The sequence below is a fragment of the Gopherus flavomarginatus genome, chromosome 1, assembly GCF_025201925.1.
Source record: "Gopherus flavomarginatus isolate rGopFla2 chromosome 1, rGopFla2.mat.asm, whole genome shotgun sequence".
In the NCBI taxonomy this organism is placed as follows: domain Eukaryota; kingdom Metazoa; phylum Chordata; order Testudines; family Testudinidae; genus Gopherus; species Gopherus flavomarginatus.
The window spans coordinates 141,923,813-141,936,171 of NC_066617.1; the positions used below are offsets into that span (position 1 = coordinate 141,923,813).

A 12,359-nucleotide genomic window follows, 5' to 3' on the forward strand; every position below is an offset into this window, starting at 1 on the left:
TTTTTATCAGTGGATTAAAATGTTATTAGCAACACCAACAACGTGAATCCTAGTCAATTTCAAAATGAATAATAAAATAGTTTTGGGTCCAATGTCTGCTTGTGAATTCTCCTGTCAGTTTTTGTGGTTTTCCTATTTTATAAAAAGGTTTTTCCTTCTTATGTTGCTGTCTGAAAACCCACCACAAACAGCAGGCACGAATGACTATACACACAGCCCCAAATCTTCAAAAGTATTTAGGTGCCTAACTCCTATTGAAATCAAAGGGAGTTAAGCCTCTAAACTCCTTTGAGGATCTGGGCCAAAGGGCTGTCAAATGCACAAAGTAAAACAATTTGAGCAAATATTTTCCTGGTCAATTGTAGTCAGCACAGTAACCACTTGTGAAACAGTAGGTGCATCCCAATATACATTGGGGAAACAGGGACAGATTCTGATCTCTTTCCTCACCTTCAGAAGTACCTGACTCCATGAATAGTCCCACTTAAACAGATAGGACTCTCTGAGGAGTAAGGTTTCACATGCTGGTGGACTCGATAACCAACCTGGGGAAAATAATTGGCCATACCCACATCAGTTCATAGCCCTGGCCTCAGGGCTCTGTTTATTGTCCAACACAAAAAAAGGAAATGTGGAGTGAAAACATAAAGTGACAGTCCTGTTGCCAACCCCCTAATCTCGGGAAGTTTAGTAGTCAAAGCCTCCACCCAGGCTACAGGTGTTCACAGGGCCTCTCAGTCCTCTGCTGCAGTTACAGGAAATGTTCTTCCAGCTCTGTCCTGGTCCCAAGCTCCCTCATGGGGCTGAAACCCACATCTATATCTCCTAGCTAGGATTCATCAAACCTAATCACCTGATGCTGCCCAAATGAGTCGGATGATTTGGACTCCTCTCCAGAATCAGGCAGGCTGCTTCCCAAACCACTTGGTCTTAAAAGAGGCAGGCCACTCTGTTATAATACAATTCAGGGTGAGTAAAGACATTAGCATCTGGCTCAAAGAAAACAGTAAAAATAGCTTTAAAGGAATCATAATTAACTGCAGAGTGAACAATTTGTTTTACTGCCAAATTACAGTTTAATTTCATTCTACATAGATACCATGTACCATGATCCCAAGATCATAATCTTTAGACCATAAGAAAATGGAAGTACTGTACATCTCTCAGATGAAGTGAAAAACAATAGAAACATATCTAAAAGGTTAAAAGCAGTCAATCATTACACTGACAAAACAGGAACCTAAGAAAAGCTTACGGACAAGTTTACACCTTCAGCACTGTTAGCTTTTCACAACTTCTAGCCTGTTTCATTTGCAGCTGATGAAGAAAGTATCTCAGACAGAAAACTAGTCAATTTTATCCAGTATATGACAAGAACATCTTTTTGTGCCTAATACCTTTGGTGGCTGGAAGACATACAGATGAAGATGATGATGCAACAATTTAATAAATTACATGTGAGTAAATGCCCAATATTTATATATAGTAAAAAAAAATTGATACATACATCTCAAGGAATATAATCAGTTAATATTTTAACTATAAGCAGAATATATTTAAAGTAAAATAAGTGGAAGGTGAAAAAAAGCTACAGACATCTTCATAATACAGAAGCCACAGATTTTTTTTAAATAAACATTACCCCATTTCAGCAAAGGTAATCACTGCACTTTTGAGACTAATATCTGCACTTTAAAGTGACTTGTCCAACACCACCAAAAAAGTAAACACCAACCCCCTGTTTATTCAGAACTAAAATTACTTTTTATTAAGATGGTTGCTGAGAGAGAAACTGAGATGTGACATGGCCAACAAAGCATGACTAATCTACCATTTTAAATGTTTTGCGCTCATCTCATTCAAATACTGTATGCCAAATTTAGGAAGGTCTCATGCAAAATCCAGCTATAACAATTCATCACAAAATGTTCCCAAATGATGAAAAGTTAAACTTGTTTTCTAAATAACTGACAGATGTCAATCTGTGAATGGGACAGAAATCAATAGTGAAAGTTAGAGATGTATGTTTTCTAACTGATACTCTAAAATACAGCTGCTGCTTTTCTCTTACCTTCTAGCTCACACTAATAATCAATATGCAATATTCCCCAAAGCTACAGTGAAGGGCAGTGAATGACAGCTGGAGCATATGCCTAGCTAGATTAACATCAGAGCCAGTACAGCTAACTTTCTATTGTTGCTTAATGGAAGGAAAAACTAATCACAACACAAATTCCTATTATGAAGCAATAGAATCCTTCTGATGTACAACATAGTTTTATATTTATAATATATTTATACTATGATCTCAGTAATGCTATCATGATGATGTGTCTCAGTGGTCCTCTATTTTAAAGTAATTGTCCTAACTGCCTGCAGCATGCAAAGCTTGGAAGAACCAGAAATTCACAGTAAATAGTACAATTTGATTATGCATCTTCTGCCCTCCTAAAATTAACCAGAGTACTGAAGACTGTTTGCTTATTTTGCCTATATAATTGACAAAAGTTATGATTCTGTATACTGTACATTCATAGCAGGATCCTATCTCCATGTGGCACCAACAGGAAGGATCAGGTTACCAACTTTCACCAGAGTACATTTTCTAGGGTCTAATGTAATAGACCTGCAAACAATTGTTTCTAGCTTGAAGTGCAGTGGATCAAGATTTGATGCAATTCTTCTTCTCTCTGTCTCTCAAGAGGTTCTTTTGCTAGCGCATTTTGTAGTCATTAGATACAGATGTTTCACACAGCTGTCCTTTAAAATCCAAGTCTACTGTGAAATCCAGGTCACGCTGTAATGAAGATTTAGACGTAATATGTAAGTAAGACAGTAAGTAGTTTTGTGTGCAAATTTGATTATTTTTACTCAGCCTAAGAAAGAGTGCAGACTCAGAAAGACATGCACACAGTGTTCTTTTTACCAATGAAGTAAGAATAAATGGCCCAACAGCATTCATTGGGTAATCTACAGCAGTGGAAGCTTTGTACATTCTTCTCAGAGGTTTCTTCATAGGCTTGTTGGGAATTTACCAAAATAGCTGTTCTGGAATAATTATTCTAGAACAGTTATAAACCCCTATGTGGAGACACTTAGTCTGGAATAGGAGTGTTTTTACCCCAATTTAGCTTAATCCACTTCCAAATGAAATTCCAATTTTCCATCAAAAATAGTTTTGATGGAAAGTTTTTGACCTGCTCTACCATGTAGTAGCCCAACACCCACTGAAGTCAATGGGAGTCTTTCCAGTCCCTTTGCTCTTTTTTGGATTAGGCTATGAGGGTCACATTTTCAGAGTTCAGCATCCACATCTGGGGTTAGATTCTTCAAACAAAACTCAGGTCCCAGTTTAGCACCCAGCTGAGATGGGAGAATTACAAAAGTACTCATCAGCCAACAGCTGCCATTGAGACAAACAGAACCTATACACGAGCTGAGTGCATATGAAAATGTGTAACCCCTTACCTAGGTGCCCAATTGGGAGCTGCCAGATGTCAGTTCTTTTGAAAATATGGCCCAAAATGCATAACTGAAGTAATTATGCTTGATCATCCACCACTGAAAGCAATGGGAATTTTATCACTGATTTCAACGGCAGAAGAAACATGGCCTTCCTGCTTATGTCACAAAGTGAGAGCCATAAAACATACAAGATACACTGTACAACTGACTTAGCACTGCATTTGGAACCTTTCTTTTTTTCCCCAATCCTGATTTTTTTGCCATTTTAATAGTGCAACATTGCATTGTATAAACATAGTTATTTGCATCCAGTTTCAGTGAGGTTGTGAACAGACTTCATAGATTCTAGGGCTGGAAGGGACCTCGCAAGGTCACTGAGTCCAGTCCCCTACTCTCATGGCAGGACCAAATACCATCTAGACCATCCCTGATAGACATTTATCTAACCTGCTCTTAAATATTTCCAGAGATGGAGATTCCACAGCCTCCCTAGGCAATTTATTCCAGTGTTTAACCACCCTGACAGTTAGATTTTTCCTAATGTCCAACCTAAACCTCCCTTGCTGCAATTTAAGCCCATTGCTTCTTGTTCTATCCTTAGAGGCTAAGGTGAACAAGTTTTCTCCCTCCTCCTTATGACACCCTTTTAGATACCTGAAAACTGTTATCCTGTCCCCTCTCAGTCTTCTATTTTTTCCAAACTAAACAAACTCAATTCTTTCAGCCTTCCTTCATAGGTCATGTTCTCAAGACATTTAATCATTTTTGTTGGTCTTCTCTAGACCCTCTCCAATTTCTCCACATCTTTCTTGAAATGCAGTGTCCAGAACTGGACACAATATTCCAGCTGAGGCCTAACCAGTGCAGAGTAGAGCAGAAGAATGACTTCTCATGTCTTGCTCACAACACACCTGTTAATGCATCCCAGAATCATGTTTGCTTTTTTTGCAACAGCATCACACTGACTCATATTTAGCTTGTGGTCCACTATAAACCTTGATCCCTTTCTGCCATACTCCTTCCTAGACAGTCTCTTCTCAATCTGTATGTGTGAAACTGATTGTTCCTTCCTAAGTGGAGCACTTTGCATTTGTCTTTGTTAAACTTCATCCTGTTTACCTCAGACCATTGGCCTGCTAAAGCCAAGATTGTGAGTTCAACCCTTGAGTGGGTCACTTGGGGATCCAGGGGAAAATCTATACTTGGTCCTGCTAGTGAAGGAAGGGGGCTGGATTCAATAACCTTTTAGGGTCCCTTCCAGCTCTATGAGATAGGTAAGACCAAAACAAAGAAGTCATTAAGCATCTCTGCCATATCCTGTTACTGTTTCTCCCTCCTCACTGAGCAGTGGGCCTACCCTGTCCTTGGTCTTCCTCTTGCTTCTAATGTATTGATAAAAAGTCTTCGTGTTTCCCTTTATTCCTGTAGCTAGTTTGAGCTCATTGACTTCCTGTGACTGATCATGAGTTTAGACCCTTTAACAGGCTCACTCTATTTAGTCTTGTGTATGGTACATCTAGCATTACAGCCCCAAGTTAGAACCAATGAAGCCAACCTACCACATTTTTTGCATTTGGTTTCATTGATATAGTTCCATAGATTTCTTCACCTCTTCTCACAGTTAGGTAGTCCTCTAAGTAGAAGACAGTTTGCTTCCAGTGGGTATATGGAGCATCAGGGGCTACAAAACAGATGTTGGCATTTATATGAATTAGGCATTTGTGTCTGTTCTATGAATACATTAGACTTTGAAAATATTGGAAAAAATTCTCTTCTCATGGCAGATTTCAACTCAGATAATATAACACTTGTATGGTTCCTACTTACCATAGTGTAATTTCATTGACTTCAGCGGACTTACTCTAGATTTACATTGGTGTTAATCAGAAGTGAATTGGACCTCACTTATAGTGCCTTTTACTTAAAGCTCTCAGAGCACTTACAAGAAAGATAAGTATCGTTATACAATTTTCCAGGTGGATTAATTAAGGCATGCAGAGTCTAAGGGCGTATCTTCACTACTGTGCTACATTGGTGCAGCTGCAGTGCATCTGGTGAAAATGCGCTATGCTAACAGGACAACGCTCTCCCATTGGCTTAATTAGTCCACCTCAACAAGAGGCAAGGGAGGGAGGGAGGGTCTGAAATTGTCAATATGTCCCATTTTGATGACATCTAAATGACAAATTTTTATTTCCTGGTTTGAAAATACTTTTAGTTTTGAAATTTAAGTTAATTATGTTTAAAAAAATATGAAAAATGGTTGACCAAAACTTTTGAATTTTGCAACAAAATATTTAAATAGATTGAAACAAAAAAAAATTGGTTTTTTGCTTTGTGAACATTTTTCAGCTTTTTGACTCTTTGTCCCAGTTTTGGATGGGGAAAAAATGTTCAATTCTTCAATATTTTCCCATGATGGGCAAACCATTTCCATCCAATCTTCAATAGTCTCTAAATTCTCCATGTTCCTAAAAACTATGATGTCTATAAGAATCTACCCAACTAATAATGGCAAGTTGAGGGGTAAAGTGGATAGACTATGACCCAAATTATCTGCTGGCGTAACATCACTGAAATCAATGGCTCTCAGTCTCTTATACATCTTATACATCCACTTTAATGTTTAGTTATTCATGTATCATGAAATCTATAGTTATTCATGTATCATAGATTAGGGTTGGAAGGGACCTCAAGAGATCATTTCTGAGCAAAAAGTTCAATTTTTCAACGCAAAAGAGAGCTATGACGGGGGTAATCCTGATTGGGGTAACCCTCTCTCCTGTTCCCAGAGGAGTTTACACTGAATGACCACATGCAGATATGTGATCCAAAGCTTATCTATTACAGGGTATCTTTTAAGATGATTCAATATCTCAACCATTTTGATTTATTAATTTCACACACAAATCCTTCTAATGTATTGATGGATCTTCTTTCTACCCATTAATCTACTGATGGATCTTCTTTCTACACTTCTTATTCCCCATTTGCTCCTTTGGCTAGCACTAGAGGCCTGACCTTGCAAACCCGCTGCATTTGAACTCCATTGGCTTTGAGGGATTGATGGACCTGGCCTTTATTCATGTCCATATCTTCCCCCCGAAAACTTCAACAGAATGTGCTTGTCTTCTGTTCCCCTTTTGCATTTCCTGTATGGTTTTGAAATTTTATTTGCAGATCTTTTGAGAAGCTCCTTGTGAACCTGCATTGGCTCCTTTTTATTTCTTGCATTCTTCTAGTTCAGGGAGTTTGCTGTACCTCTAGGCCCTGATCCAAAATCCATTAAATTCAACAGATCTTATTAACTACCTTGAGATTTGGAGCAGACCTTCCTTTAGGCTTCTCTAGGCTTTTTCCATACTGATGGATTTGAATATTTCTTCCTATTGCATTTTACTCTCTCTAATAGTAAAATTTTCAAAATTGGGTAAGCCAAGACCCTCAAATATATTTAAGCACCTAACTCCCACTGCTTTCACAAATCTGGACCTTCAGAGCCTGAGTCTCACTGAATTTCAAAAACATTTAGACTCCTAAGTCAGTTTTGAAAATGAGACTCAGGCTCCTAAATCACTTGGATACTTTTGAAAATTTTAGCCTAGATATTTTGATTTCCCAAGCTTGCATTCATAACTATGATATCCTTGTACAACACTTCTTGATGATTTCCATGAACACATTCCTTACTAGGACAGCTATCTGGGTTCTTGGGCAAGTCACTTAACAGAGTCTCTGTGACTCAGTTTCCTATCTATAAAATTGGGGGATTAATACTTCCTTTTTCTCACTTTGTTTTTCTTGTCTATTTGCATTGTCAAATTTTGCAGCAGAGACTTGTCATTTACTCCCAATCACAGTAGTAACTAGAGACTCCAGTGAGGCTGTGTCTACACTCCCCCACCATTCAGACAACAGGGGTGTGAATAGCAGTGTACACCAAAGTGCTGCACTATAACTGCCCCCTCTGGACCCTGCGGTTGTGTCACGGTATAATTCTCCACTCTGAACCTTAGCATCCAAAAGTTGGGGTACCAGCATGAATTTCTCTAAGCTTAATTACCAGTTTAGTACTTGTAGCTCTGCCACCAACCAGGAATTCCAGTGCCTGGTACATTCTGGTCCCCCCAAAACCTTGCCCGGGGACCCCCAAGACCCAGTCCCTCTGGATCTTAACACAAGGAAAGTAAACCCTTTCCCTCACCGTTGCCTCTCCCAGGCTTCCCCTCCCTGGGTACCCTGGAAGATCACTGTGATTCAAACTCCTTGAATCTTAAACAGAGAGGAAAATCCACCTTCCCCCCTCCTTCTCTCTCCCCCTCCCAGACTCTCCTTGAGAGAGAAAGTAATCCTAACACAGAGAGAAAATTAACCTTTCTCTCTCCCTTCCCTCCTTTCTCCCCACCAATTCCCTGGTGGATCCAGACCCAGTCCCCTGGGGTCTCACCAGAATAAAAAACAATCAGGTTCTTAAACAAGAAAAGCTTTTAATTAAAGAAAGAAAAAACAGTAAAAATTATCTTTGTAAATTTAAGATGGAATATGTTACAGGGTCTTTCAGCTATAGACACTGGGAACACACTCCCAGCCTAAGTATACAAGTACAAATTAAAATCCTTTCAGCAAAATACAAATTTGAACTCCTCCGAGCCAAATACACATTTGCAAATAAAGAAAACAAACATAAGCCTAACTCACTTTATCTATCTAGTACTCACTATTCTGAACTTATAAGAGCCTGTATCGGAGAGATTGGAGAGAAACCTGGTTGCACGTCTGGTCCCTCTGAGCCCCCAGAGTGAACAACAACCAAAAACTAACAGCACACACAAAAATTTCCCTCCCTCAAGATTTGAAATTATCCTGTCCCCTGATTGGTCCTGTGGTCAGGAGACAGCCTGGCTTACTGATCTTGTTAACCCTTTACAGGCAAAAGAGATATGAAGTACTTCTGTTCCATTAACTCTTAACTATCCGTTTATGACAGGTTGCAAACTAAAAAGTTCTTGCTTCACATTACTCTAATCCTCTTTGAACCTTTTAGTTCACACATGTAGTGTCCACATGGGAGTTACAGTGCTGCACTTTGGTGTGCACTGCTATTCACACCTTCATAGGCTGAACTGCAGGGCTCTGTAGACAAACCTTCAGATGCCTATGTAACACCTAGCACACTGGGGCCCTCATCTCAAGTTGTGGCCCCTAGGCACTAAAATAACCAATCCCATGACTCTATTCAGATATGGTACCATTTTAAGACCCACCTCTTCCTCCCAGCTCATTAGCCTCATGGCTATTAAAATAATCAAATCTTATTGAAAAACATCCTAACTTCCTCCATCATTATATCTATTTTAACCTCTCACTTCCATGGAACTAAAATACAATGTCATGCTTCTTCCGATTAGCTCTCATGTCCCACAGATCTCTCTCTTCTCACATACTACAATGTAAATCTGGAGTAACTGAAGTCAATGGAGCGACACTGGTGCAAGAGGAGAATCAGATCCAGAGAATAAATTACCAACCAAAGGATGGGAGCAAAGAGCATGGATGAGCAGGAATGTAAGGTGAAAATCTACATTAACAAAAGGCTGGTATATGGTGCTAAATGCCCTTTTGCTACTCCTTACTTTTCTTACACAGATTATCTACAGATGTTGCCTCTCTGAAATACTGTGCTTGTAAATGTGTTTTATGCATTGTAATCAAGAGGTCTGATTCTGCTGTCACACTGGTTTTACCTAGTATAATTCCGTTGATTTCAATCCAATCATTCCTTATTTACCTTGGTATGAGAGGAGAAGGGCCAATGGCTCTGTGGAAATGTGAAAGATGATCTTCCAAAGTAAGTGAGTCATATAAACCATAGCAATATTTTTCAAGCATATTTTTAACACAATAAAAAATGTTTTTAAGACTTGTATGTGATACTGTATTTAAGACACACACCCCAAAGGCATTCCACTGAAAGCTGAAAATACCAGAAAATGCCAGAAGGGCTATTTATAAAAAGAAAACAGAGAGAGAGAATGTTTTTCTCTGGTAAATGAGTCTTTGTGTTTATTGGCGAGCCTGGGTCAATAAGACCAGAGAGAGAGATGAGAGACACTTAAGAATTCAGGAGTCTTTTTGCATGTCTGTCAGTTGGTTCATAGCAGCCTGCTTCTCTCTTTCTGCTAAGAAGAGTCAATTTAAATTGTTGTCTGCTGGAGACAGTGATATGTGTTCAGTGTGCTCTTCATAGTAAAAATGCAACAGTCTGTGACAAGCCAAACTGAGTTTCTTCCAGTATTATTATTATGCATTCACTGAGATCACATTAACATAATCAAACTCATGAGAAAGATGCTGAGACCTGGTCTGCTCACAGATTTTGTACCAATATAAACATTTTGCTTAGGGGTACGATTTTTTTTTAATTAATATTATTTAGCTGAATTGGATATACCACCACAACCCCGAGGGTGGTTGTAATTATACCAGTAAAAATGTGCCTTATGTCAGGAGAGCTTATTCCCCTTCTCTGATGGGAATATGCCACTATATGCACCTTTATACTTTTTGGCCCAAGAGCCACATCTGGGAATAGAAATTGTATGGCGGGCCATGAATGCTCACAAAATCAGAGTTCAGGTGCAGGAGGGATGACCCAGCACAGATGCACTGTGGGGAAAGAGTGCAGGGGGTTCAAATCATCCCTAATGTTCCTTAGAGAAGATTGAGGTAATTTGACCGTCTGTTCTCCCTGAGCTGAAGAGAGTGCTGTGTCTGAATAGATGGAGGCATGTAGTCATTGATGCTCAGATCTATCAAGCAAATATCAGCCTATTCACCCATTTTAAAAAACATATAATAATGATGTGCCAAATACCTAAATGAGGCTAATAAGTGTAATTCTGTTGACATCTGTGTTTCTCTGCCAATGTACACCAATTGAGGGGTTGGACCAGTGTCTCTAGTTAATACAAATTTCTCTCTCTCACTCACTCTCTCACACACGCACACACACACACACTCACTCTCTCTCTCTCTCTCTCCATTATCATTGGGCCACATTTTAATTTGCACTAAGGCCCCTTTGTTCTGCTCTGGTTATAAATTACATTTATATTAGGGATGTTGAAAAAATTATGTCAAAACTATTTTTGACAGAAAATTGGGTTTTTGACTAAACAATTTTTTACAAGTGTCTGATTTTTTATTGTATTTCAAAAAATGAATAACTAAAAAGCAAAAAAAATTGTTCAGTTGAAAATTAAAATATTTTGATTTGGGTATGCCACTGAGGTGTGCCTCATGGGAGTCGTAGTTCAGTAGCTTCATGTAGCTATCCTCCACTATGGTTCAGGCTATGCAGCCAGACTTCATTTTCCTGGGATGCCACGCCTTCTGTGTGAAACCCTGGTACATCATGGGAGATGTAGTCAGACCTGAGAATTCACATTATAGAGGAGAATGGGTGCATGAGGCACTCAAACTACAATTACCATGAGACACCACATTGGCATTTCAGAATCAAATTCAACTTTTCAACATAATATTTTGCTTTTGGATTTTTCACTGAAAAGTCAAAATTTTCTGGTGGGGTGGCATTTTCTGTCAAGATCTAAGTTACAGTCACTTTAAGGCCTGCCACAGCTGAATAATGGTGTCTCAGTGCAAATGACAATCTGGCCCAATGATATTTTGGTATCCTGTCCCTTTAAATACAGTCAGTCAATTATTTGATTTTCTTTTTAAAAAACAAGTTATACTGGCTAGGGCAAGACTGTGAACTCCTTACTCACTTTGGCGAGCAGTTGTTCACAAGAATAGAGCTACTCCAGTAAGTATCTGTTCATCAATGTGAATAAAGGATTCACATTCTCGCCTTCAGAATTATCACACAATGGAACTGTGGCAGTAAGGAGATGGCGTACCTGTTGAAAATCCCATTTTCTTGTGGCACTTTGTAAATTCGATATTAAAATAGGTGACCAAGGCATGAATGTAATCATTGCGCTGAATTTGGAGGCAGAACGCAGATGTAAATGCCAGTTCTTCAGTCTTCACTGTATAAATATCCACTTCCTGCATTGAAGAAAAAGAATAAGCCATTTACATAACAGAAGTCTGTATGTCTTGACTAGACTAGGTGAGCAGATCTGTTTTACACGTTGAGTGATGTATTTAAACATTTTATTTATTGCTCAGTAATGTAGGCTACTAGCAGCCCATTGCTCTGTAAGAAATCAATGGCATGTTTGAGAAGAATAGCATCCACAAAATCAGCAAATGACCCGGAAGGGGGATCTTACAACAGGCAACCAGCCAATTAACTCACAAGCTCAACAGAGAACAATGGAGAGGCCAACCAGTGAAAGAAAATTTGCCGTGGGGGGTTGCAATAGTTAGAAACAAGGTAAGAAAATATGCTTTGAAATATAGAGGAAAAGTAGAAGAGGGAGCCTTTAGGGCCCAATTGTGAGAACCTTACTCTCTCATGTAATTATTACTCAGCATGAGAAAGGGTGGCAGAATTGGATCCTCAATAACCAGCAGAGGACAGTTAATATTACTGTAGGAGTGGGCATAAGCCTTAGGGGTTGGAAAGAAATCAGACTTTGGACTTTAAAAAAGGAGGCAGGGCCATGAAAGCTGGCAGCAGAGAGAGCAAGAAAATTAAGCCATAACACATCTGTTTACCTGGGTCAGGCCTGAGAGGAGATGGAAGGAGTTTTCACCACTTGTAAGAACTGCACACAGATATATAGCTGAGTGAATAATGCAGAAAATATTCCATGAATATTCATCTGAATTTTTAAATGTATTTGCTTTAGCCATGTCTGGGCACAGTGTAATGGAGAACCCAGCATTGGCAGGGATGTGAGTAAGATGAGTAGACTTTGCTA

General features: G+C 39.1%; 1 protein-coding gene across 3 annotated transcripts in view; it reads right to left on the minus strand.

Annotated features, from left to right (window-relative positions):
- Positions 1-360: 360 nt before the first annotated feature.
- PRMT8 (protein arginine methyltransferase 8) overlaps positions 361-12,359 on the minus strand; it is a 124,608-nt gene continuing 112,609 nt past the window's right edge. For 2 of the 3 annotated variants that reach the window (XM_050966211.1, XM_050966200.1), the window contains 3 exons: positions 11,388-11,538; positions 5,025-5,146; positions 361-2,797 (listed from right to left, as the gene is read on the minus strand). In XM_050966211.1, the coding sequence (XP_050822168.1) occupies positions 2,714-2,797; positions 5,025-5,146; positions 11,388-11,538 (357 nt within the window). In that variant the 3' untranslated portion in view covers positions 361-2,713. Of the gene's footprint in view, positions 2,798-5,024; positions 5,147-11,387; positions 11,539-12,153; positions 12,222-12,359 lie in introns of all 3 variants that reach the window. The other variant, XM_050966207.1, reaches the window with a different exon arrangement.